Below are 26,160 nucleotides of genomic sequence, written 5' to 3'. Positions count from 1 at the left end.
GAGTTGCTTAGTGCCTTGCTTTTGCTGAGCCTGCTTTGAACTCACGATCCTCCTGCCTCAGCCTCCCAAGCAATTGGAATTATAGGTATGTGCCACTGCACCCAGCTTATTTATTTATTTGTTTTTATGTGGTGCTGAGAATTGAACCCAGTGCCTCACACATGCTAGGCAAACGCTCTACCACTGAGCTACAACCCAGCCCTGGGATTCTTTTTACATTGTCTTTTGGCTCAACTTTTCTCTGAGTTGCCTTTATCCTTAGGCAGTTTTCCCCCGTGAGGTGGCAGTATGGCTCCTGGAAATCCTAGGATCACATATTCATAATTTAGCAACCCCAGTGGAAAGAGAGAATCTCTCTTTTTTTTTTTTTTTTTGCAATAGTTCTGGCAAAATTCCTAGAATTGACTCACTGGGTCAGCTGAGGTCTTATTCTTATTACTGAATCAGTCATAATGGCCTGAGGATGGGGATAGGATGACATGAAATGCTCTTATTGGCTAGCCTGGGCTGTGTGTGTCTACCCCTGGATCTGAGATGAGGATAGAGAATTCTTACCTATAAGGAACATCATGTTGCCATTCCAGAAGACTAGGCATGGATCAGGCAAAAACAACCAATGCCCACCATGCTTATTTTTAGGATATTTTTAGGATAGTAGCCAGGCATGGGTGGCATTTGCCTGCAGTTCTTGTACCAAGAAGGCTGAGGCAGGAGAATCACCTGAGCCCAGGATTCAAGACCAGCCTGGGTCACATAGCAAGGGACTATCTCTTAAAAACAAAAATATTTGAGCTGGGCACCGTGGCACATACCTGTAATCCCAGCAGGTCTGGAGGCTGAGGCAGGAGGATTGTAAGTTCAAAGCCAGCCTCAGCACTTAGACCCTAAGCAATTCAGCAAACCCTATCTCTAAATAAAATATTAAAAAGGCTGAGGATGTGGCTCAGTGGTTAAGTACCCCTGTGCCCCTGGGTTCAATGTCCAGTACCAAAAAAAAAAAAAAAAATTTTTTATGAGGACCATATTCATGCTACAGGATTTTTCTGCTTTGTTGTTTTAGCCTTAATATATCAAATATTTTCACAGAATTATGATGAATTATGATAAATTGAAATCACGTCTTGGTGAGATTCATGACAGCAAAATGCGTCTAGAGCAGGATTTGAAGAAACAAGCTTTGGACAACCGGGAAATAGATAAAAAAATGAATAGTATCAAACCTGACCTGATACAGCTGCGCAAGATCCGAGATCAGCATCTTGTGTAAGTAGTCTGGGGCTATGTGGGGAGGGATACACCAGCATCAGATTACCAATGGAACTAGAGATAGTATAGGAAATTTAAGAAGAACTTTATAATTGAGAACTAGTCAGTAAAATTGTAAGAGTTTAGGAACACAGCCCTGTTAGTAGTAGGGGGTCCCAGAGGGGGCAAACCAGGATGTGGAACTCTATACAAATGCCTTGGAAATCTCAGAGGGTGACTATGGCATCACAAAGTGATATAGATGAAAAAGTAAAGGTTAATGTTGCCTAAAACATAAAAACCGGAATCTTAGATTACATGGTAGAACCATAGAAACCGAAATTGCCCCTCAGAGACATTAACAATGAGAGCACACAAAAAAAGTTATCAGAACAGTCTCTTACAGGATTTTTATACTCAAGAAATGAAATTCTGTATTTAAATAACAGAAATGTGTCTATCATGGGCACTTGAGATAACTTGAGTAGTGAAACCCAATTCTTTAGTATTAGGAAAAGCTATATAGTTTAGCCAAATATAGGTATAATGGGAATATTATCCAAATATAATCAAACAAAACGTGTTGAAAGGATTTTTAGAAGGACAAATGGCTGCTTTATAGAGGGAGAGAATCTATGAAAAGAGAAAATATATTAGGCTTAGTTCTAGGTAATGAATAGACTTAAGAAATATATGTGTGGATCACTTTTATGCATATAACACCACTCAATTCAAATTCCTGGTAAGAAAAAAAAGAGAAAAGACCTCTGATTCTGTTTTTTTCAGAGACCCTAGGGTTTCTTTGTGTGAGAAAGGGGGAGGGAACAAAATGTAAGCCTAGAGATTGGAACAGTGGCAAATGAGTTTCAGTAGAGGAAAATTTAGATAATATTTTTTGAGATAAACAAAACTACACCATTCTGAGTAGTTTTTAATAACACCTGTCTCAAGGGATTATTTCTGTTTGCTGTCGTGGCCCAAAAAAGTTAAGCAAATATATATACCATAGAGAAGAGCTTTATAAATAAGATAATGACATGCCCTTATGTAAAAGTAGGGTACACCCACTTTCAGGATGCTTTTGTAGTTCTAGTCACATCACAAAGTTGAAGAAAGCCCAAGAAGGCTATGCTGTGGACCAAAGGAATGAATGGAAGTACTTCTTTGCCCTGAAAAGCAATAAAGATATTAGGATATTAGGAAATATACTATCCCAAAGGACATGAATAAATGTGGAATCTTATTCATTGGGTTGCTGTAACAAAATACTATAAACTGGGTAGCTTATAAGCAACAACAGTCACTTCACAGGTTAGGAGACTTAAAAGTCTTGAGATTAAGGCCCTGGTAGATTCAGTGCCTGGTGAGGGACTGCCCTGTTTTATACATAGCCCATTTTAGTTATATTCTGACATGATGAAAGGATGAGTGGTGTCATGTTATAATATAAGGAAGAGGAAGGTGGTTAGGTTGGGAGTAGAAGCCTCATGAACAGGATTAATGTCCTTATAAAAGAATTAATATAGATACATCAGTGATAAGCTCTGAGTAACATGAACTGGGGATTTTGCAGCTAAAAGAGTCCTGCAGAGGATGGTATATTCTGTTTTTTAAGAAACTTTATTGAGATATAATTTATATTCCATACAAGTTATCCATTTAAAAAAGTGTGTGATTGAAAGTCAGATGTGGTGGTATATGCTTGTAGTTCTAGCCACTCAGGAAGTTGAAGTGGGAGGATCATTGGGGTCCACAAGTTTGAGACCAACCTGGGCAACATAGAAAGATTCTGTCTCAGAAAAAAAAAAAAGTGTATAATTCAAAGTGTTTAGTATATTCAGAGGTATTTACAATCATTACCATGTGTTTTAGAACATTTTCATCACAGTAGAAGGAAATCCTGTACCCTTTACTACCTACTACCTACATTCCCCCAACCCTAGGTAACTATTAATCTACTTTATGTCTATATGGATTTGCCTATTCAGGACATTTCATATAAGTGGAAACATTTAATACAGTCTTTTAAGACTGGCTTCTTTCACTTAGCATGATATTTAAAGGTTCATCCATGTAATATGTAGCTATATATAGCACTCAATTCCTTTTATTACCTGAATAGTATTCCATTTTATGGATGGATACACCACATTTTGTTTAACCATCATTAATTGATGAACAACTGTTCTTTTTTTTCTTTTGGTACTGGGGAGTGAACCCAGAACCACTTAATCCAATCATTTTTTATATTTTAACATCCCAGCCCTTTTTTATATTTTAAAAGACAGGGTCTTGCCAAGTTGCTTAGGATCTCACTAAGTTGCTGAGGCTGGCTTTGAACTCACAATCCTCCTGTCTCAACCTCCCCAGTCATTGGTATTATAGGAATGCGCCACTCTGCCTACTCACTTTCCTCTTATTTAGGGGAGTATTATGCTCTTTTCATAAAATTTGGTGCAAGATAAGTCACTTTCTTCTTTTTCTTTAAAGTAAAATCAATTTATTGGGGTATGAAATTGACCAATTATATTGTGTACATGTATGAATATGTAACAGTTAATTCCACTAATATGTATAATTATAATAAACCAAATAAAAATTTTGAAAAAGAGGGCTGGGGTGTAGCTTAGTGATAGAGTGCTTGCTTAGCAAATGTGAGGCCCTGCATTCAATCACCAGCACTGCAAATAAATAAATAAATAAATAATAAACTAAAAATATATAAGTAGGGCTGGGGATGTGGCTCAAGCAGTAACACGCTCACCTGGCATATGCGGGGTGCTGGGTTCGATCCTCAGCACCACATAAAAATAAAATAAAGATGTTGTGTCCACCGAAAACTGAAAAATAAATATTAAAAAATTCTCTCTCTCTCTTCTCTATCTTTAAATATATATAAATATAAATAAATACAGTATTACCCCCCTCCTCCAAAAAAAGGCAGAGAAAAAAAAATAAAGGCTATTCAGAGGAAAATCAAATCAATTTTTTCCAAGATCCCACCTACCAGAAAATTACGGAAGCACAAGGTCCTTTATTCCTCCCTGGCCTGATTGCTATCATTGCATGCTTGCTTCCTCTGCTCCTAGTCTTTGGGCCTTGCCATCTGGTTAAATACTTCTGTTCTAGAAAATTCAGAGGTGCCCTTCACAATAATCTCCTATTTGACTATTAATAGACTCTGTATCTTAAAATCTTCTTGTGCTCCATTCAGGTGACTGTGTGTGAGCCACCCACTTCGTCACACCATTTCACATTTATTCTATGTCCAGGGACTATTGCTTTAAGTTGAAACTTTTTTTTCTGTCCCCTCTTTCAGTGACTTCCTAGCTTCATCTCTTGATCACTGGAGACTGAAACACAAACTCTCTTCCTCTTCAAGTGTGGTAGTTAGGTTATAAGGCCAATTAGATCTTTGGAAAGAATGCTGTATACATCTCCACCCCGACTTGCTGGGGCAGAGGCAAAGAAAGGATATAAACTATTGTTTTCTCTCTGAAGATAATTTCAGTATAAACTATGGGAGTGTATTTTCCTTGTTTTTTTTTTCTTTTTTCTTGAAAGAAGAGCTGACTAAGGTACAAAGAGAGGCTGGTCTGAGACTACACAATTAGAATCAGCATTAAAAAGCACAAATAAAAAAATGAAAATAAGGGACTGGAGTTGTGGCTCAGTGGTAGAGCGCTTGCCTGGCACGTGTGAAGTACTGGGGTTCGATCCTCAGCACCGCATGCATACACATAAATAAATAAATAAATTTAAGAAAGAAAAGATCCATTAACAACTAAAATAAAAGTTTAAAAAAATTTAAAAAAGAGAGAACTAGATATAGGTCTTTTGACACCTTGCCTCATATTTTTCCCATGGAATTTACTGCCTTTACATGTGATTAAGTATTACTCAATAACAGTAAATTAAGTATGAATTACATATTAACTAATGTAATTTGAGCTTTTTCAAAATGTCTTTTAAAAGTTAAACAGCTCTTGGCATTGTTAATAGGACTCCAAACTGCATAATAATCTTTCAAGTGGATTTTGGGGAGATTGAGAAAGTTTCATAAATGGAAGGTAGACCAAACATTGTTCTTTTTTTCCTTTTCTCCTAGCCTTTCTTGGGCTAATTTCCCTCCCAGAATGGAAGGCTCAGTGTAAAGTGGTTGGTGGTTAAAAGAAAATGGGGCTCAGGAGAAACTATGGTGTGATTAATTCAGCTCAAACTTCTTACCCAGTATAATTGTTTCTTTCCTTTTTTTTTTTTTGTTGTTGTTGGAGATGGACAGAATGTCTTTATTTTGTTTGTTTATTTTACGTGGTGCTAAGGATCAAACCCAGTGCCTCATACGTGCGCTCTGCCACTCAGCTACAGCCTCAGCCCTACTTGTTTCTTTAATAAAGGGAAGATTGGTTTCTTTAAGGATAGAAAACTTTGGTGATAAGAATGTTTAGAGGAGAGTCTCAAGATATTTTACTAGAAGTGGTAATGTGGGATTGTTATTAAATTGGTTCTATTAAAATCATATTATCTATTTTCCAGCTTCATTAAGTATTAACATGAAATAAGGTAAACTAAAGGGTGAGTCTTCCTGAGACAGTATGAAAAATCTGTGTGAAAGAATTTTAAAAGAAACTTAAGGGGCTGGGGATGTGGCTCAAGTGGTAGTGCGCTTGCCTGGCATGCGTGCGGCCCAGGTTCGATCCTCAGCACCACATACAAACAAAGATGTTGTGTCCGCCGAAAACTAAAAAATAAATATTAAAATTCTCTCTCTCTCTCTCTAAAAAAAAAAAAGAAAAAAGAAACTTAAAAATTAGGTATGATTTAGGTTATGTAAAAATTAGGTATGATTTAGATTATGTAATGTACTTGAGGTCAGAGACAGATAGAAGATGATCCTGGAATTGTGAAGATTTTGTTAAAAGCAGTCCACCAGCCAGGCTTGTTTGCGTAGTGATTTGGTAGGCTGAGCAGGAGGATTTAAAGTTCGAGGCCGGCCTGGGCAACTTAGCAAGATCCTGTCTCAAAATCTAAAAGATTCAAAAGGGCTGGGGCTATAACTGAGTAGTAGAGCATCCTTGGGTTCAATCCCCAGTATGGCCCCTCACCCCTTGCCCTCTAAAAGCAGTCCACCGGCAAATGTTTACTGTGTATTAATTTAATATCTGAATATCCTTGTGCTTGCACCATTTTAAGCATTGAGAATATAGCTTTGAACAGGACAGACCCCTTTCTTTAAAACAATTTACATTTTAGTGAGGGAGATAAACCTAAGCAGTGAAAACATAAAATTATAAATTTTAGCCAAGTGCTATGAAGTTGATAAAATAAAGGGTAGAGAATGATTGGGGGCTGTCTGGGTTGGGACAGTTAGGGTAGTTATGTCTGAGGAGATGGCATGATGAGACCTGACTGATAAGGAGTCTTGGTTGGGGGTGGTAATGAATGAAAGTTTTTATTCTCTACTTAAGTTTTAGACTATTGGCCATCTAGAAGGAAATAAACTTAACAGTTTACATCATTTTATATCTAAATGTTAGTATTTTAAGTTACTATGATTTGCTTGGTGATAAAATAAACTCATATTAATTACTCAGTTTGCCATCCTGAATTTCTTGTCTACTTAGGTACAAAATTGGATCTTGAAATTACTGGTTAGAATTTTAAACTTAATTCAACAGATCACACAGGAAGTGGGTCCTCTGGCTTAGTGATACCATGCTCACCAAACTAATGATTTCTGAAACAGATGTGCCACTGTGTTTGAGTGGCATAAGCTTCTAGAAAAGGAAAAAAAAAAAAAAAAAGAAAGTAAGAGATGTGTCTAATTTCAAGTTGTTTTCTGTATTTCTGCCGTTTGTGTAAAAGATTAATTCATCATAATATAATTTAAAGAAAAGTAACAGAGAGACTCATTTAGGGAAACCTCTGGCTACTCTTTGTGACACTAGGGAAAATAAGAGGTTCCTGGACTCAGGAAATTTGGTTGCCTTGGATTTATCTACTTTGTCTAAACAGTTTATATAAATTCTGACATGGTTTCTTCCCTCTGGCAGATGGCTCAATCACAAAGGAGTGAGACAGAAGCGCCTGAATGCCTGGCTGGGAATCAAGAATGAGGATCCTGATGAGTAAGTTGTCTCTAAACCTTTCTGTCAGAGGCTTTGTTCCTAGTATAAGACAGAGGCTTTCTTATCATGCTGAAAACTGGTTCTCATTGTCACTTGAGGATATTGAATGAAGAACTTTGCATCTCTTTTTAATTGAATTGTCTTAAGAGTACCCTATGGGCACTTGAGTTCAGAAACCTGCCCAGCCCCATGAAAACTGGATGCGTAAAAACTACTATTCAGATATTTATGTTTCAGCTTATTGGATAAGACATGTGAATTCTATGTTTTCTGTACCATAGCAAGTAATGAATTTGTTAAAAACTACCTAACTAGCTGTGCTTATAATCCAGTGATTTCGTAGGCTGAGGCAGGAGGTTTCCAAGTTTGAGACCAACTTAGGCAACTAGTGAGATCCTGTCTCGAAATAAAAAATAACAGGTATGGTGGTGCACACCTGTAATCCCAGTGGCTCGAGGCTGACACAGGAGGATCACAAGTTTAAACCAGCCTTAGCAATTTAGTGAACTTAGCAAGACTGTCTCTAAATAAAATATAAAAAAGGGCTGGGGATGAGGCTCAGTGGTTAAGCACCCTGGGTTCAATCCCTGGCACCTGCCTAAATAAATAAATAAATAAATAAATAAAGGGTTGAGGCTGTACCTTTGCTAGAGTACCCCTGGGCTCAAGCTCCCCAGTACACCACAAACAAAAAATAACAACACCCAACCAAATCAAAATTTGTCATTTTATGGTTAAACATTTAGAAGAGCATTTTATTTATGAATTTGCTGTTAGATATAAATAAACTGATTATTAGAATAATATTTTATTTAATTTAATTTATTTTTTTTAAAGAGAGAGAGAGAGAGAGAGAATTTTTTAATATTTATTTTTTAGTTATTGGCAGACACAACATCATTGTTTGTACGTGGTGCTGAGGATTGAACCCGGTCCGCACACATGCCAGGCGAGCGTGCTACCGCTTGAGCCACATCCCCAGCCCCATAGAATAATATTTTAAATATTTAAATTTTAGGACCTATTTTATCAATGAGGAAGATGAAAACTTGCCACATTATGATGAGAAAACCTGGTTTGTTGAAGATATCAATCGTGTACAAGCAGAGGACTTGCTTTATGGGAAACCTGATGGTGCATTCTTAATTCGTGAAAGTAGCAAGAAAGGATGCTATGCCTGCTCTGTGGTGTAAGTCTTTTGAAATCTTATGCATTGATTAATAGAAAATCAACGCCTCATGAAATTAGTTAACATATAGTAATAAAGACCCATGGCTTACTTAGACCATTAATATTGGTACAAAGAAAACAGTTTTAGAAAAAATAATATCTAAAGTTATCTTGGGGATTTTAATTTACATGGTAAACAGATTAGGCCTTGTGTTGTTGCTATTAGAGTTCAAGTGTCTGTGAGTCTAGAATTGAAAAAAAATTCTTTAGTAGTCTCATATGCCTAATTTAATTTTTAATTAAATTTGTTTAGGTGGTGATATAAAATGTGGATACATTTTTCTTAAGATGATCTTAGGACTTTATTGGAAAAGTCTGTTTTCTTTTTAATGGAAAGTGAAATTTGGAGATAACTATATCTTTTTTTTAAATTTACTTTTAGTTGTAGTGTTGGACACAATCCCTTTATTTATTTATTTATTTTTATGTGGTGCTGGGGATTAAACCCAGGGCCTCACACATGCTAGGCAAGCATTCTACCACTGAGCTACAACCCCAGCCCAAGATATCTCTATCTTAATCAGAATTTGCCTGAGTGTTATGTATATTCCTTAAGAAGGCACATCTTCTTTGACACAGTTTGTACTTAGAAGATGATATGATGGTGAGGGCAAGATTTGGTACCAGATACAATGGGTTCAGATGTAGGTTCTAACTGCTTATCAGCTGTGTAACTCTGGGTAAATTACTTAACTGTTCTTTGCCCAGTTTCTTTATCTATAAAATGAGGGTAATAAAAACAGTACCTACTTTGAGGTTTTGGTAAAGTTCAAATAACATATTTATATATATGTGTGTGTATGTGTGTGTGTGTGTGTGTGTATATATATATATATAATGTAGTATGCTTTAAATAGGGCATAATAAGTAAATGTTACCTACTACTATTGTGATATAATTATGCTTCTCCTGGGTATGGCAGAAGGCAAAATAAAGATGACAAAGTTATTGTGCCCTCAAAGAAAGTAAGGATAGACAAAGGGCATTCATATTAATCTGCTTTGTTTGATCATCCTGCCTTCAGTAGTCAATTTATGTCATGGATTCAAGTGTTTGAATCAAGTTTGCCAGGTTTCAAAAACCACATTTTTCAGTTGCATCAGGCTTTCTTCATTTCATAAATTATTTAGGATAAACAAAATCACTATGAAATAGGTATCACTAGTAGGTTGGTCACATGTAGAACTGTTAATTATGGTGAAGAAAAAGAAGTTTGGGGCTGGACTTTGAAAGGATGGTTGTTTATGGGCAAAAAAATGGGAGTGCATCATAAAGTGCATTGGTTTACTGTCATCCAAAGATAGAACTACTTGCAACATTTCATTTCTCTTTGACCTGTGCTGCTGAAGTCATCTGAATGGAAATGACAGGGGAGGATAGTTTTTGCAAGATTTGGAATCTTTTAAGAAAAATAGATCCCAATTAGATCCCAATTCATGTTTGTATAGATATGTCAAAATATTTACATTCCACTGTTCAGGCCTAATTAAAAATAAGTGAAAAGATCTTATATATTAAGAATACTTAATATTAATTGATCTATGCATTCAGCACAGATTTATCAGAATCCTAGCTAGGTATTTGCAGAAACTGACAAGATGTTCCTAAAATTCGTAGGAAAATGCAAGGGATCCCGAGTAGCCAAAATAACCTTTAAAAAATAGAAACAAGTTGGAGAAGTCACACATTGATTTCATAAGTTATTACAAAGCTATATTAATCAAGACTTGTGTGGTACTGAGAAGGGTAGACATGTAGATCAATGAATAGAATTGAGAAATAAACTCTGCATTCAATATGTCTGTCTGTGGCCAAACCTATAAGAGGGTGAGGAGAACACAATTTTACAAGCTTTGTCTGATTGACAAAATATGGGTTTTGACAAAAAATGGGTCCCCTCCTTTACATAACAATTGCTCTCAGACTTCTGACCATTCATTGTCCCTTTTTCATTAACTGCCTTAACATTTTTCTCTGGTGTCTCTTTGTAGTGCCGATGGGGAAGTGAAACACTGTGTGATCTACAGCACTGCTCGGGGATATGGCTTTGCAGAGCCCTACAACCTGTACAGCTCACTGAAGGAGCTGGTGCTCCATTACCAGCAGACATCCCTGATTCAGCACAATGACTCCCTCAACGTTAGGCTTGCCTATCCTGTTCATGCACAGATGCCTTCACTCTGCAGATAAAGAGGGAGTGGGAAGAGAGGTGGCTCTCTAGCATTTTTTTCTACAGTTTTTATTAGACTACGATGAGGGCATTCTTTCTACGTAGACTGCTTGTTTTGCACAAGAAGTGATTCTGTGAATGTGAAGTGGAAGTGGAGAGGCCGAGCAGTAGCTGGCCAGGATGGGGGGAATCAGGGGCCTGGGGTCTCTGGGACTCAGCTGTGCTGCTGCACTGACATACTAACCTGGAAGCAGATGTTGTTTTGGAAAGTCTATTTCATTGGGGTTTTTATTTTTGTTTAGCCAGGCACCCTCTACAGAAACACTAGGCTTGATGGGGTAGAGGGTGGGAGTCGTACTTGGAAACATCTGAAGAGTCCATGTCCTCTTTTGTTCTTCAACTCTGAGAATGCAGCAGAGACATGGCTCTTTTGGGAGTTCAGATTTGCTTTAGCAGTTTCTCTTCTCCTGCAAAAGATGACTATTTCGTTCTATGGTAGGATGGGATTTGGTTTAAAAAAAAAAAAAAAGACAACCAAAGCAAAGTAGGGAGGTTTGGGATTTCATTTAAAGAATCTAAGCAAGGGGTTAAAAAACCCCTTCAACTGAAGGTACTTTATTTCTTACCAACATAATTTAGGCTTCAGCGTCTCACTATCTCCTCCCTCTAAAGAAGCATTTATGTTCAGACACCAGCAAAACAATGTTTGTTGCCAGACTAAGGTCTAAGGAGAGAAAGTGGCACTAGTAACTAAATGCATACTTCTGTACCAAAACTTGAAAATAAGAAAACTAGAAATGTGAGTTTTAGCAAACACTAAACTGGTTGATGTATTTCCTTCTGCCCTGCCCTTGTTTCTCAGATGAGAAATAGCATTCTTTTTGTGGGGATAGTGAGCTTTGAATCATAAAACAAAGTTGGTGCTTGTGTGGTGTTTCCCTAGCCTAAAGAATGATCTGTTGTTTGAAAACCTTTGTAACTTGTTTGTATGAGTAAAGAAAAGGTGCAATCCAGTGCTTTTAGATGGCTTGATATACCAAATAATGATATAGAACAACATTCTTACATGTGCTTCCCCAAGTTTAAAGGCCCTGCAAAAATACTATAAATGATTTAATTTCCTTTCATCTACCCCTCCTTTGCTTTGGTAGGGCTCGGGAGCCTACTTGGCTAAGGAGGGGAATCAGATTGTGGTCAGGGACACCTCAGTAAATCACAGACCCAGAGGCCCTGGTGTCCAGGGTGAGGGTCACGCCACATTACACTGTGCTTCCATATAGTGGTTTTGAAGCTTTTGCAGGGAGAAGATGGCTTGGAGTTTAGACTGTTAGTAGAAGCCATCTGGAAGCTTTTGTCTTTGCCTTTTTTGTGATCCTGCCATTAGGGTAATGTGCACAGTCTGCCCTCATGCTCCAGTGGCTGTAATCTTAGGCCAGGAATCTTCTGCTCCATGTGGCTTAAGCCTTCCAGCTGAGTGAAGCTAGGCGAGCTGAGTGGAGGGCAGGCATCAACTTCTGCCTCCATTTTGCCCCACACTCTCCAGTCAGCATTCGTTTGACAAATAGAGTCCAGCTGCCTCTGAGCCAATCCTGGAACCATAGTGGGCTTAGTGTGAGTCAGCTGTTTTGAGTCCAGAGCTTTGTAGTCAGGCATCCTGGTTGAGCTAGTACCTGGATCTTGGTTCCTAAGGCTTATAGCTAGGAAAGCTCTAGTTTTGGGGCTGAAAAACAAATATTACTTTCCCTGAGCATTATCTTGGTGACAATATCTAGAATGGACTAGAATTATATAGACAGACATAGATTAAAAGTTTTTGAAAAGACTTCCAGAGTTACTAACAATGAGGATAGGAAGGAAAGGGCATATCTTTTTGGCTTTTCCTTGTTTACATTACACTTTAAGGATTGGGTTGAGATAGAGACAAATGAAATCCCTCCACCATCACTTAAGTCCTTAACTGATAGCTAGCACATCCTTTCCCCAAACTGCCAGATTGAAATCTTGCTGAAAGGTTTACTGAGTAATAGGAGGCTAATTGCTGGTGGTCACCCCAGGGTGGCTTTGCATCCGGTGTTGAACCTGCTCAAGTAGTTACATGCTCAAGATTGGGTGCAAGGAATCCCTCCTATCAGGTACTAAAATTTAATGTGTTCTGAATGTCTCTTACAATAAACCAAAATGGGATAGGATACATACGTCTGTAGTGTTGAACAATATATCAGGGTAGTTTGTACCCTGTTGGTCAGATGTTGAGAGTGTGCAGCATGAGAGCAGAGCACTGTCTTACTATCTACACTTGGGTTGACTGTGGAGGACTGCTGTTTTTCATTCCTACATTCCTCCCTGTACCCCTTTTTTCCTTTTCTCATTCTTGAATTCATTGTTTTGTGGGATCTGAGATCAAGGATCATTTGAGAAATTTTAAGGTGTTTTTATTTTCTGACCAGTTGCCACATGATTTGCTTGATTCTGAGCCAGCATAAATGGCATATGGTCCGTTCTGCTAAATAGTGACCCTAGTGTGTGTGGCGGGGCAAGCTCACTCCATGGCTGGGGAGCAGGTCTTGGCCTTTTTTATGAGTATAGTTCTGTGTCCTGTCCTGTGACCTGGGCCCTGAGATTTTTCTCTCGGCATCTTAACTGCATTCTCACTGAGGCAGAGACAAACCAAGACCAGCGGGGCCCATTATTCTCCTGGCTAGATAAACCAGCCACCAACATGAAGGCAGCTTGGGGCTGGCTGGACACAGGTCCAAGGCCTACCTTTTTTCCAGGTGGAGCTTTCATCACTGAACAAGGCTCTCTCTACCTGGCTAGATGCCAAACCTTGGCCATGGTTCAGGCCTGGATAGATTGCCTGTGTCCTTATCATTGATCTGGCCAAGGATAAAGACCTCCTAACACCTCTACTCTTCCTTCTCCCAAGACTTGATGGGCTTTCCCATTTACTTTAGACCTCATATACTCTGAAGAAGCTCTGAGAACCAATTTGGTATCTTCTTTGGGTCTCTTCTTCTTGCTGAAAGGAAACTAGCCCTATGCATTCTATTGAGTGAGTCAAGAATTACATTTGGGCAGTTCCTGGTTTCTAGGTTGATCTCTGCTGCCCATTAAGACCCCATAGTAGGCCTCTGTGAGGTTTCAATGGCCACAGAAACCAGAGGGTCCAGAAGAGACCTGCCTGGCCCCCCAGCTGACAACTGTTCAGCCTTGCTTTAGCTCCAGCCATTTGTGACAACCAACATTATTTCCTTACAAATTCCAGCATGTGACTTTGGTGCCCTGTTGTTACTTGTGAAAAGCCTATTCTGTTGTCTTTGATGTAGTCAAAATTCATGTAGTTTACGTAAAAATATCTGATTCACAAGGAAGCCAACATGTGTCTTGTGTTGGGACAATTCATAATGTAGTTCCTAGACCACTTTTGCAAATTGTTCTTGTCACCAAATGTTTTCAGACATTGCTGTGCAGTTGTGGGTGAGGGTGGGGGGAAGGTGAGGAAGACAATTTTGTGGCTTTTGTTTTTTACCTTCCCCAAGAGGGGATAGTCTGGCCAACTTGCTGCAGTAATGCAATAAAGACATTGCAATAAAGCACCTTTTTGTCTTGATGCTATGGAAGGGTGAGCTGGGGCAGGGGGTGGGGCAAGGGCAAGGTAAGAGGACTAGGGTGTTGAAAAACCAGTGACACTCCCAGTCCTTCTAATAAACACCAAAAGATCAGTCGTGAGGCTGAACTGGAGGTCACAAGGTGTTCCTTTCCTCCACTGAAGAGGAAGACCCTAACTGGCATTACCATGAGCCCTGTCCACCCAGACACTGAGAAAATTATATCTGAGGGCCATTTCCTCCCCTTCTAATAAGCTCATCACATATTTCTGCCTAGAAAGAAAAGTTTTCACCTTCTACTCTGGGGGCAGGGTAAATGGACTATCTTAGGGTCTTATCCTTTTGTTTTCCTAGGCAATTGTCACTATACTTAAAGGCACTTTGTTAAGGTTCCTATGTGCTAGGAATATAATCAGCAAACATGACAATGTATCCTGTCACACAGTATGTTGTAGTTCTCATCCATGTGTCTCAGGCCCCACACAATTATACATCAATTACAAAATCAGATTGAGCAGGGAATGGTCCGTTGTTCTAAGTGACTGCATGTGTCCTTCCTCCCCTCTATACACTTTAAACATACAAGGCGTGGATGAGTTCCCTTAAACCTAGATTTAAGAGGTGGGGAAAATGTGCTGAGGACACTCAAAATTCCTTTCTTATCTCCTGCCTAGTCCTGTCTTTCGACTTCTACCTGCCATTTATCTGGTCATTTCCACTGGGAACTAGAGTGGCCCATAGGCACTTCAAACTTGTTTACTTCAGAGAAAACACATGGTTGGCTATGAATTCCCTTCTCGTCCTACCACCAGACCTACAAACACCCTATATCTACAGAAGTCCTCTCAGTCCCACCTTTAATCACAAAGATATCTTCCAACAAAAGCCTATCTCCTCAGCACATATTTTGGACTCTATTTTTCTCCCACATTCTCAGGGAACTCTCTTATGTGTAGCTGTGCTTACAAGCTTATAATTGTGTCACCATTCCTGGCTCCCATGATCAATTACCATTTTTTTTCATTATTGTTTGGTTATCTCTCATTCTGTATGTCCTCAATCCCTACTCAATCCCATATCCTTTTCCTTATTTTCCCCACCCCTCAAAGCCACACCTTTTGAAAGACCTGCCTAAATGTCTTTATTTCCTCACCTGAAGCATTTTAGTACAGGTTCCACTATCCGAAACTGTCTTCAGTATCCATTTCTGTTGACTGTTCTTCATGGAAAGCTCTTTCATTGACTTCATTACAATTCATTCGCCTAGTTTTTCTGATGTTCCTCCAGCCTTCCTCTCATATAAGCCTTTTTACCTAACCATTTTCTCCACATCCATGAATCCACCCACCATCTCTAGGCCAGTTGCATCTATTTCTCCTGCCAGAGACTGAATGTGCAGGGTCACCTTCTGGTCCTGGTTTCTTCCATTGTTTCATATTTCGCTGAATGGAAATTGGGTTCATTTTGGCATAAGCCAGAAATGTAGTCAACATCTTTTTTTTTTTTTTTTTTTGGTAGATGGACACAGTACCTTCATTTACTTATTTTTATGTGGTGCTGAGGATCGAACCCAGTACCTCACACATGCTAGGTGAGCGCTCTACCACTGAGCTACAACCCCAGCTGTAGTCAACATCTTTGATAGCCTTGTTCCATATCTATAAAACCCTCTGCCAACCCTTATTAATTTTACCTTCTAAACACCAGTGAAACCATCAATTCTCTAAATTCATTGCTTTGCTACACAGCCTAATCCTAATACTAGGTCTTCCTTCCTCCATTCTTGCCCCCTCAAATTCATTCTCATTATGGCGATCAGTTATCTTTTTAAACTACAAACCTGAACCTGTGTAAAACATTATAACTTTCAATTGTTCCTAGGGCAAATCACAATTTTTTTTTTCTTTTGCTGTATTGCTCGGGCTGGCTCTGAACTCTTGGGCTCAAGTGATTCTCCTGCCTCAGCCTCAGCTGGGATTGCAGGTGCCTGTTACTGTACACTGCTACATTACAAAATGTAAGTCTATAAAATGGATTTTGTAATGTTGCAAACCTCATTTCTCTCGTTTCTCTTTTCAGTGGCTCCATCCTCCCAGCTAATCCCAGAGTTTTGGGGCTTCTCATTCTGCACATTCTCTGGGAAATCCTCATAGAGCTTTAAATAACCATTTCTTTCCTGTCGGCCCTAAATCTGTGTCCATCTTCCCATGCTTTCCCTCCTTCCTCAGATTAAGGTTTTCTCTTCACTGTTGCTATCCTAGTTCAGACCACTTTATGGGTCACTGCATCATGCTCTCTCTGGCCTATCTGCTCAATGCAAGCCTGACTGTATTAGAGTGATCGTCATAAAACATAAATTTGAAGTTGCCTCTCAGAATTTCCTCACTCCCCTTGGGATAATTCAGTGTTTTTCAAGGACAGCACCATTGGCACTTGAGGCATGTACCCTATGCATTTGCACTACACAATGCTTGGTGTCCTAGGGCTTCTTCCCATTTTTATTTCAAAACCCATAAGAAGGCAGTTCTCTTGAAACTGCAAAATCTGCTTCCTTCCATCTGCTTCACCTATATTTATGGTACGGTGCTTCTGACCAGATCCTGACCTATGTGGGGCACTCATCTCCCAAGCTGTCCTCCTGGATCCTGCAACCTGTCTTCCCAATGCCCAGTGCAGGCAGCCCATGATTTGCTGTCTATAAATAACTGAAGGAAGAAGAAAGTGAAATCAAGAGGATCAGAAAGCTAAAATGTCCCTGCAGGTGGATAGAGCACGCCCTCTGGTGGCCACCACCTTCCCCATGCAGGATGACAAAAGGCTGCAGAGTACAGGAGGCACCCCTCCAGCCATTGACTCAAAGGTAGTATTCTGTCTCCCAGTCTCCTGACCCCTCTCCTTGAGACCTAGGCATTGGATTGTGGGACATTCAGTACAATGTCAGTGCATGATGGTTTGGCATGGAGGCACCCCTAGCGTTGATACTCCACCAAGCCCCACTCCCTGCCCTGTGATGCCATCTCCTGACTCCCCCTACACCAACAAACATCTTTCCTTCTCTTCTGCACTACTCACAAAGTATAGCTCTACTCAAAGAAGAATGCACACAGCAATGTCCACCTTTACTGCTGGGGCATACCTGACAAACATCCCAGGAAGGGTTTGCTGGCTACAAATACTAAGGACTTAACCACTGAACAGGGAGTTTTCTATTTTCATCTCACTTGACCACTCACCATTTTATCAAGTAACTATTCCATTTTGAAACTCTTCTCTTGGATTTTATGATTCCTCTTCTGGTTGCTATTCTGAGTCTCCCTTCTTTGCCTTAAATATCAGTGTTCCTGAATTGTTGATTCAGGAACACTGATTGTTGATTAGCTGTTGGCTCATTTCTACCTAGTGTAGATTTTCCTCCTGAGTTCCAGATCTGTGCATCCAATTACCTTCTGGATGACCCAGAAATGCTCAAATTCAATACATCCAAAGTAACCAGGTGCAGTGGCGTATGCCTGTAATCCTAGTGGCTTGGGAGGCTAAGGCAGGAGGATCATGAATTCAAAGCCAGCCTCAGCAACTTAGCAAAGTCCTAAGCAACTCAATGAGACCCTGTCTCTAAATAAAATATAAAAAAGGGATGGGGAAACCCCAAACCAAACCTTAAAACCAAAACATTCAAAGTTAAACTCCTTACCTACTAGTACCTTTTCTCCTCCTCATTTACTGGCTAAGACACACTCTGAGTAAGGTGAATGTGGGCTGTATAGTCAAGGGAGACCTAGGTTCAATCCCAGATCTACCTCGGGCAGGAAAGCCCAAGCTTTATTATCCATTAGTAGGGATATTAGTTGCCACATGATCTTCTTTGGTTTAGTTCTGTATCATCTACACAGTGGAAGACCATTAGATATGGTCTTGTTTAATTTGCCATACCCATTTCCATTTTGAATTATCTTTGGTTCCTTGAACATACCAGGTATATTGTATATGCTGCACTTTTGACAGCCCTCCCTTTACCATACTCAGCAAAACTACCTATTCACCTGTTCTTCATGTTTGAACCCAGATGGTCTCTGAGAAGCGAAGCTAGATAGTGTGTCTTAGTCACAGTTATATTCCCAGCAGCAACACAGGACCTAGACCGACAGTTACGAGTGTGATGACTGAAGGAAAGAAGCATGCAAAACACAAAGGTGTTTCCAGGAGCGTGTATTACACAGGTCTGGTGCAAGAAATAGCAAACAACTGCTATGTTTGTTTTAAAACCTCATCTGGTGCTAATGTGGAATCCTGATGCTTTGGGTTGCTCCCTGGTCCTCGGCTCCTCCAAAGTAGGCTGGGCCCAGGCTCCTGGGTAAGAGGACAGCCTCTGCATGGAACGTCCTGCCTTCTGTCACCTGAGGCATCAGGCACTTTGGTGATGCTCAGGGGTGGTTCTTCTTTCTCTACTTCTGCACATTCAGACTCCCACAGCCAACTTTGGCTGGGAACCTCACATGGTGTATGGGCCAGCCCAGGGGCACTGGGTGGCTTTGACTTCCTCTCCTGTCTGGGAGATGGGTTCTTAGGGTGGACTGGAGCTGTAGTTTCCAAATCTTGGGGGTTGGATAGCCCACCTTCCACTGTTGTCTTTCTGCCTGGGGATACCCTGTCTGGGTCCTCAATAAGGAATTTCCAGGACCATGTACCTGACTTCCCAGAGGTGGAGGCAGCAGCAGAGATGAGTCCTGATGAGCTGGGACAAAGTGCTGTTAATGCCTGGGTGTGGAGGTGCTGGGCCTTCCGGCAGCCTTCAGCGGGGGTAGGGTCTGAGGGTCCAGACCTACACAGGCTGGGGCCTGGTGAGGAGGAGGTGATAGCCTCCTCAAAGGCGTGTGGACTCCCAAGCTGCCTCTGGGGAACACTAGCACCTTCTATTCTGGGAGGCCCTAATATGACCCCTGTCAACAGGCCTGGGACCACCAGACCCTGGTTTCTTGAGTCCCTGGGCAAGAAGGTGTCCTCTTCCCCACCCTCTCCTGTTCCTCTGGTGGGTGGATTCTGGCTCACTTCTGGGTTGGATGCCTGTGCACCCTGGCTGTTCTCAGGTTCCTCATCGGTGTCATCCTCTGAGGAGTCTACCTCACGGATAGCTTCTTGCTTTTGCAGTGACTCTCGTCGTTCAGCTCGGTCCTGCCGAAGGGTCCCTAGGGCCCGTGAAGGAGCAGGCTGTAGCACTCCCTTCCCTGGCAGTGCCCCTTTCCCAGAGAGCACAGCCCTGGTCCCAACTACCTCCAGCGGGCTGGCTTCCCTGGGTGGCAGCTCCTTCTTTAGCTCACAGTGGGGCAGGTCAAGACCATGCTTGTGAGAAGGAGCTCGCTTCTTCTCAGAAGCAGCCAGTGCAGCTGCCAGTTTCTCCGCTGACTGCACCCGCTTAAGCAGTGGGGAGCGGGGTGGCTCTGCACTTTTGGGCCGTGAGAGTTGCCTGCCTAGTGGAGGTGACAAGTGAAGTTTGGTGGGAAAGGCCTGGGCTCCATGACCAGACAGGGGCGATGGGGAACGCTGAGGTGAAGCTGCTGGTGGTGGTGAAGGGGTGTGGGCCAGTGGAGATAGTGGGATGCTGCCTGCTGACTTGCGCCGTGGAGAGCGGTACTGGCGTTGGAGCTTGGGTGCCAGACCATGTAGGGAGCTGGGCCGTGTGTGCCCAGAGCCAGCTGGAGAACTGGGCACGCTGGAGCTGGGGGAGCTGCTCTGCGATGAATTCCCCCCTACTTTGTACAAACAGAGAGACAAAGGTGGATCGATGTTATCTGTAAGAAGTGATCAAGGGGCAAGGGAGGGCTCACTGGGATGATTGTCCATGTTCCCCTACCAAAGAACCAGTACCCAGACTACAGAAATAAAGTCACTCCCTTCCCCATCAATTCCTCCCAAGACTGCTGAATCTTTAGACATGGGCTGAAAGAGATTCTGAGAGTGGGACATGCGGGGAGCAGAGGGCCAAGGCACTTCCTATTTCACAAGGGGTGGTCTCTACCTGCAGAGAGCCCTTTGTACCTGAGTGCACTGTATCAGGGGTCACCCGGTAGCCCTGAGTGGGAGATCGGGGAGAAAGGCTGTGGCTGTGTGTGGGAGAGCCTGGCCCACTCTCCCCCGATGACAAGGAGCGGTTAAGGGAAGAAAGGCTGCGGCTGGTGTGCAGCAGGGAGGCCTGCTTAGTGATCTTCCGGAACAGGGAACTTCTTTTTCTGCTGTAACAATAAGGGTCCAAGGCCAAGTCAATGCATAGAGCACAGCACACTCTAGGCCTGGGGTTAAGCCACCCAACATATTGCCAGTACCCAAGTGCTCATAGCAGACCTCTGACTAAACTGGCTCACCTTTCTTGCCCATCCTTGCCCCGGTTCCTCTTGCTCCTTCGGGCCATCTTGGCCTTGTAGCTGCCTTTTCGAGCTGGTCCCACTTTAATGGATGTGTTCTCCAGGGGAGTTGTTGAAATAGCCACCTTGTTTCCACTCTGGGGAGCAAAGCAAAGCAGAGCATGAGGTCTAGGCTAAGATAGTAGCCATATTCTTGCTCCTGTCCCTACCCCTGCATATGGCTGTACCACAGCTCCAGTTTTTGCTCCTGTGCCAACATGTCTGAATAAGGCCTGTTTTCCCTCTCATAGATTAGGAAATGGCTTCCATTGGTGTCCAGAGTGGTTTGGGGACGGGAAGACAGAGAAGAAGCTCCCCTGCCCTGTTAGCCAGTCCTACCCACAGCTCAGAATAATCTGGGCCTTGGCTAATGAGGCTGTTGCTTTCTGGAGAAAACTCTCTGCTGTGCCACCCAAGTTCTCTGTGACCCTGGAATCTGTGCTGTGTGTGCCCAACCCTCCCACTCCTCTCTGGCCAGTCCAGACTAACAAGACTGGGGTTGTTCAGGGGCTACAGTGGGCAGCATTCCCAGCACTAACCTTTAGGATCAGCTCCACCACCTCTGTGTGCACCAGCCCATGCACAGGCTCCCCGTTGACATGGGTGATAAGGTCACCCTGACGAAGCCCGGCCTCGCTGGCTGGACCTCCATCCTCCACATGCTGTCTCAGGAAAGAGCATCTTTAGTCTGAAGCTTGGGTAGGAAGTGTAGGGCTTATTCTGATCATTAAGCTGCGACCCCATTTACCATCACCCTTTGACCCCTGTGGATAGCATGGGCCGTGACGGAAGAAAGGACAAACAGGCTCCACTGAGGGGAAGGTGGAGGAGTGATGGAGCTGAGACAACAGGTCTAGATGGCCAGACATACCCACACCATGTGGTGCACAGTGTAGACATCTGAGTCACCCATGTAGACACGAATGGCCCGCAGGGTGAAGCCATACTTCTTTCCAGCTCGGTGGATGATGATGGGAGGCCTCAAGCTGCCAAGGGCTGGCAAGAAGTCCCTGCTTGGAGAAGAGTCTCTGGATGACGGGTTGGACGACTGGGAGTGTGGGGACATGGGACTGGCCAATGGAGAGCAGGTGTGATGTTCTGGAGAAGGAGAAGCCAGGACTTAGTGGGTCAAAGGCCTTGGCCTAGCCATGGTCCCAGCCTGGCGCCCTTTCCAGTCTACTGATTCCTGCCTAGCCCCAGTCACGGACAGAGCCTGAGCCCAGGTGTATCTTCCCCACAACCCGTGACCCACAAAGCCCTCTCACCCGCTCAGTTTCCCAGGTCTGAGGTGGGGTTGCAGGTGATGGGGACCGGCATTTATGCATGTGTTGGGGACTACATAAAATCTTCATACATATTTAAACATTGCAATTATCCTACGAGCTAGCCATTATTATTATCCACATTTTTTAATGAAGAACCTGAAGCTTAGAAGGATTAAAAACTTCCCAAGGCTAAGAGCCTTTCGTGATGAAGCCAAGATTTGAATATTAGATCTTTGCCTTAAAGCCTACACTTGTCACACTGTGCTGCCCTGCCCTGACACACACACACAACTCCAGACACCAATGCACACCTTTGGAGACCTTCATTTTCATAACAAAGGGACATACAGTTTCTCAGAGGTTCACAGACACACACACAAAACCTGCCGCCTGTACCCCTGCCACAGGCCTACAGAGATTCTAAGGCCCTTTCTATGGGTTTTACCCCAGCTCTTTAGGGGTCTCACCTGTAGGAATGAGAAGGGAAAGGGCTGTGGCTGAGGCAGACTTGATCACTTTGTTGACAGGGCGAGTGGTCCGCTTCTCTATAGAATCCCCAGAGAGCAGCCGGTGGCGAGCTCTACGCACAGCCAGGTCGCTGATGGCCTTGGCTGTGGCTCCCTCAGCCAGCTGTGGGGTCCTGTGGCTTTGCGTCTCCATGGCTATGGGCCAAATGAACAATGAGACCCACAATACAGCTGAGCCTCCCTTCCTGTAGTGTCCCCCCAGCCGAGGCCCTCTGACCACACACTACCACACCTGAGCTGGAAGCACCACTCTGGCTGAGAGGCTCCTCATCCAGCTTTAGTCGCCGCTCCACAGGCCTTTCAGGGACAGGCCCAGATGCCCCCTCTCCAGAAGAGGGTGTCAGAAGCCATATACCCTCCTGCTGTTGCCTCCTGGGGGTGCTGCTGACCTCCTCATGGCCTTCAGGGAAGCGAGGCACATCCAGGAGGCCTGAGCAACGGCGTCGCACTGTCATCGGAGGGCTTGAGTCACTCTCTGTGTGAGACGACTCAGACACCGACAGCTGCTTCCGTAATCTATGAGACATAAGGCCTGGGGTGAGATGACCCAAGCAGTCTCCCTCCTCACGCCAAGGCTTCCTTAGGGGCACACAGAGCTACAGTCACAGAACTTTTATCCTCAGACATTCCACCAGGATTGCCTTGAGAATGCCACCTTACCCCGACAAGCACACCTCCCCAGCATCTGAATCTCTCCCAAGATTTGTGTGACAGGGAGGGTTGGCTGTGCTGCCCACCCTGGCGAGCCCTGGGTGCTCACATCTCAGGGGAACCAATCACCCAGCTCCGGTCTCGGCCCTTTAGCCCTGCCAGGCTATCTGAGCGGTCTTCCTTCTCCTCACTCAGGCTGCGCTTGGTGGGGGGTGGTGTCCGGCGTTCCTCCAGCAGTGAGAGCCGTTCCATGCTACTGTATACCTGTGGGCACAGGGACACACTGGAGTTGGCTCTGATAGCTACATCTCCCAAACAACAAATCACATCCTTGGCACCTGAAACTGGAATTTGAGTCTTTCCCTTCCTTCCCCCACATCTCAGTTGAATATCTGGGGAAGCACTTATCCTGTTGGCCTAGAACCACTCTCACTAATTCCTGATATAAGAGATGTTGATCCTGACATCTTTTATATCAGGAATTAGTGAGAGTGGTTCTAGAAGCATCTACTCTATGCAGCCCAGCACTCTGCTCTTCTTTTTCTGAAGTGGTCCTATCACCAACTCCCTCAGCCTGCCCCAGGTGTGTCTCTTGACAGGTCCTCTTCTCCCATCCCTCTGATCTGGCCTCCTAAGTCGCACCTTGCTGAACCTTGGAGAGCAGGAAGAGAACTGGCGGATCTCAAGGCAGCCATCCTCACTCACTTCCTCCTCATCTTCTGAGTCCACATGGTGGTATCGCTCCGAACGGGCTGGGCCAGACACACAGGACAGTTCCCTTCAGGGACCCTGCTGATGGCATCCTTGTGACCCTATCAGATCTCAGCAGAGCCCTGAGAAATTGTTCCCAGTGCATAGGCAGAGTATGCATAGGTACTTTTCAGCAAACCGGTAGGACCAACACTCCACCTCACCCGCCAGTGGCCTTACTGTCAAAGTAGCTGGTATCATCCTCTGATTCCAGTTGAGGAATAAATTCAGCTTTCTGGCGAAGAAGTCCTGTCCAGTCCAGACCCATAAAAAATGGGTGCTGCTTTACCTCATAGGTACTGCCTAGACAAGAAGTAGGATGAGTTGTGTGGAATCCAGGCCAGCAAGTCAAGCAAGAAGCCAGACCTGGAAAAGGTGCGCCTGGAAGCCTAAGCTCAAACACCTTTCTTTCCCTGCCTGTAGCAAGCAGGGCAGAACTTCAGGATCCCGAAAAACTGTCCGCACCTGAAGCCTGAACTTCACGGTGTGTGGGCTTGGTCGCCCTTTCCCCTTTCCTAAGTGGTGAGAAAGAAAGAGTAGGGCCTGACTTACCTGTGCCCAGTCTCTCCAGAGGGTTCTGGTGGAGTAGTTTGGAGGTGAGGTCCTGGGCATCTGGGGGTAGTGCATCTTCACCCTCGGGCCACACAATCTCATCTGAAGTCATCAGGGATTAGAGAGAAAGGGAGAGATAGATAGTGGGGAGATGCAGAAGGCCCCAGTGTAATATTAAGGAAGAGAGGTCATAAGGGCCAGTCCAGAGCCCCTAAAAACCCCCATCTAGGAGCCAAATTCCTTAAGTTCTGTAGGTTCCTCCCCTCCAAGAGGAATCACACTCCTTATTAGATGATGGCTGGCTCTTTGATCCAGGGTGGGCATTATAAAAACAGTGACTTCCCCTGTCCTGGAGCTCCAGCTCACCCTGCTTTATTTGCTAAAATAAAGAGTTCACACTCACAGGATAGGTCCCAGGGGACTCAGTGCATGTGTGCATGCACACATATTCCTAAGAAGCAAGCATACCAAACACACACACTTGAATTCAGAACAAGAAATCCAAAGCCTCAACAGGGGCATGCATAATTCTTATTTGTGGATCTAGATTTTGACTCCACACTGGGTAAGGGTGATAGTACCTACCACTGATCACTTGACCAAAGAGCTCCTCCGGAGTGTCTCCAAAGAAAGGGACGCAACCCACCAGGAACTCATACAGGATTATGCCCATGGCCCACCAGTCCACTGGCTTCCCATAGCCCTGACGCAGGATCACCTCAGGCGCTATGTACTCTGGAGTCCCGCACACCTGGGCACAGAGAAGCCAGGCTGGCTCAGTATCCTGAGGCAGCTCACTGGCATGATGGCTGGAGGAGTGGGGATGCTCCTACCCTAGAAAAGAAGTCTCTGAAGACTCAACTTACCTTAGTTGAGAAACAGGATCAACTGGAGCCTCAGGGAACCAGAATTGGAACTCTCGGTGGGGTGTATTTCCTAATTAATCACAATGTCTAATCTCCCTGAGCTTGCAACACTCCCTTCTGGTATCTGGTCTCACAAACGGCCTCTGCCCTCCAGCCCAAAGAACAGAACCTATACTCATGTGATTACTACAGGGACTTGTGAGCATCACAACCTGAAAAGTCAAATCAGGCAACATCCAGAGGCAGTTCTCAGGGAACTGAGCCCCAGCCAAGTGGAATTTGGAGCTATGTTCCAAGAACAACAGGCCCCAGGAGAGGTCTGCCCTTGACTCAGGCCAGGGATTCAGGACTGATCTCATATGAAACCACATTTATAGCTATATGACTTATTTTCTCCAAACCCAGAGGAGAAAGATGACTTTGGATTTTATATTCATATGATTCTCATGGCCCATCCTATTTTCCAAATGTGCTATTTCAATGTCTCCCTGGAACCAAAAGGTAGAAAAGATAGAAGCTTCCAGTCCTAACATCTGGTCACAAATAAGCATGTGGCTCCAAGACCTAATTATGAGTCCTGGAATTCAGTTCCCAGAGTTTCACCTACTTTCCTTACCTGCTTATCCAGGAACTCCCGGGCATCCTTTTCTATGTGGCCTTCATACAAGTTGGTTGTCAGACTCATGAGGCCAATTTTAGAGAGTCCAAAGTCAGTGAGTTTGATGTGCCCCATGGATGTAATCAGGAGGCTGGGAGGCCACAGGAAAAAAAAA

At 43.4% G+C, this 26,160-nt stretch overlaps 2 protein-coding genes across 6 annotated transcripts in view; one reads left to right on the top strand and one right to left on the bottom strand.

The window, feature by feature from the left end:
* Positions 1-14,369, top strand: part of Pik3r3 (phosphoinositide-3-kinase regulatory subunit 3) — a 76,265-nt gene extending 61,896 nt beyond the window's left edge. The window contains exons 7-10 of the mRNA XM_027936930.3: positions 1,087-1,263; positions 7,299-7,373; positions 8,392-8,562; positions 10,595-14,369. Coding sequence (XP_027792731.1) covers positions 1,087-1,263; positions 7,299-7,373; positions 8,392-8,562; positions 10,595-10,793 — 622 coding nt within the window. The 3' untranslated portion in view covers positions 10,794-14,369. The remainder of the gene's footprint in view (positions 1-1,086; positions 1,264-7,298; positions 7,374-8,391; positions 8,563-10,594) is intronic.
* Positions 14,370-18,571: 4,202 nt separating this feature from the next.
* The window catches only part of Mast2 (microtubule associated serine/threonine kinase 2), a 193,600-nt gene continuing 186,011 nt past the window's right edge, over positions 18,572-26,160 (bottom strand). Inside the window, exons 17-30 of one of the 5 annotated variants that reach the window (XM_027936929.2) lie at positions 26,004-26,136; positions 25,107-25,272; positions 24,522-24,623; positions 24,150-24,272; positions 23,862-23,971; positions 23,329-23,483; positions 22,801-23,084; positions 22,509-22,703; positions 21,648-21,874; positions 21,316-21,438; positions 20,738-20,874; positions 20,415-20,608; positions 19,650-20,128; positions 19,409-19,564 (exon numbers count right to left, since the gene is read on the bottom strand). In XM_027936929.2, coding sequence (XP_027792730.2) covers positions 19,496-19,564; positions 19,650-20,128; positions 20,415-20,608; positions 20,738-20,874; positions 21,316-21,438; positions 21,648-21,874; positions 22,509-22,703; positions 22,801-23,084; positions 23,329-23,483; positions 23,862-23,971; positions 24,150-24,272; positions 24,522-24,623; positions 25,107-25,272; positions 26,004-26,136 — 2,497 coding nt within the window. In that variant the 3' untranslated portion in view covers positions 19,409-19,495. Of the gene's footprint in view, positions 20,129-20,414; positions 20,609-20,737; positions 20,875-21,315; positions 21,439-21,647; positions 21,875-22,508; positions 22,704-22,800; positions 23,085-23,328; positions 23,484-23,861; positions 23,972-24,149; positions 24,273-24,521; positions 24,624-25,106; positions 25,273-26,003; positions 26,137-26,160 lie in introns of all 5 variants that reach the window. The other 4 variants (XM_027936928.3, XM_027936926.3, XM_027936927.2 and 1 more) reach the window with 4 other exon arrangements.

This window comes from Marmota flaviventris, chromosome 10 (assembly GCF_047511675.1).
Source record: "Marmota flaviventris isolate mMarFla1 chromosome 10, mMarFla1.hap1, whole genome shotgun sequence".
Taxonomy (NCBI): domain Eukaryota; kingdom Metazoa; phylum Chordata; class Mammalia; order Rodentia; family Sciuridae; genus Marmota; species Marmota flaviventris.
Note: the sequence above shows the minus strand (reverse complement) of the source record. Positions and strands in the feature narration are given on the sequence as shown.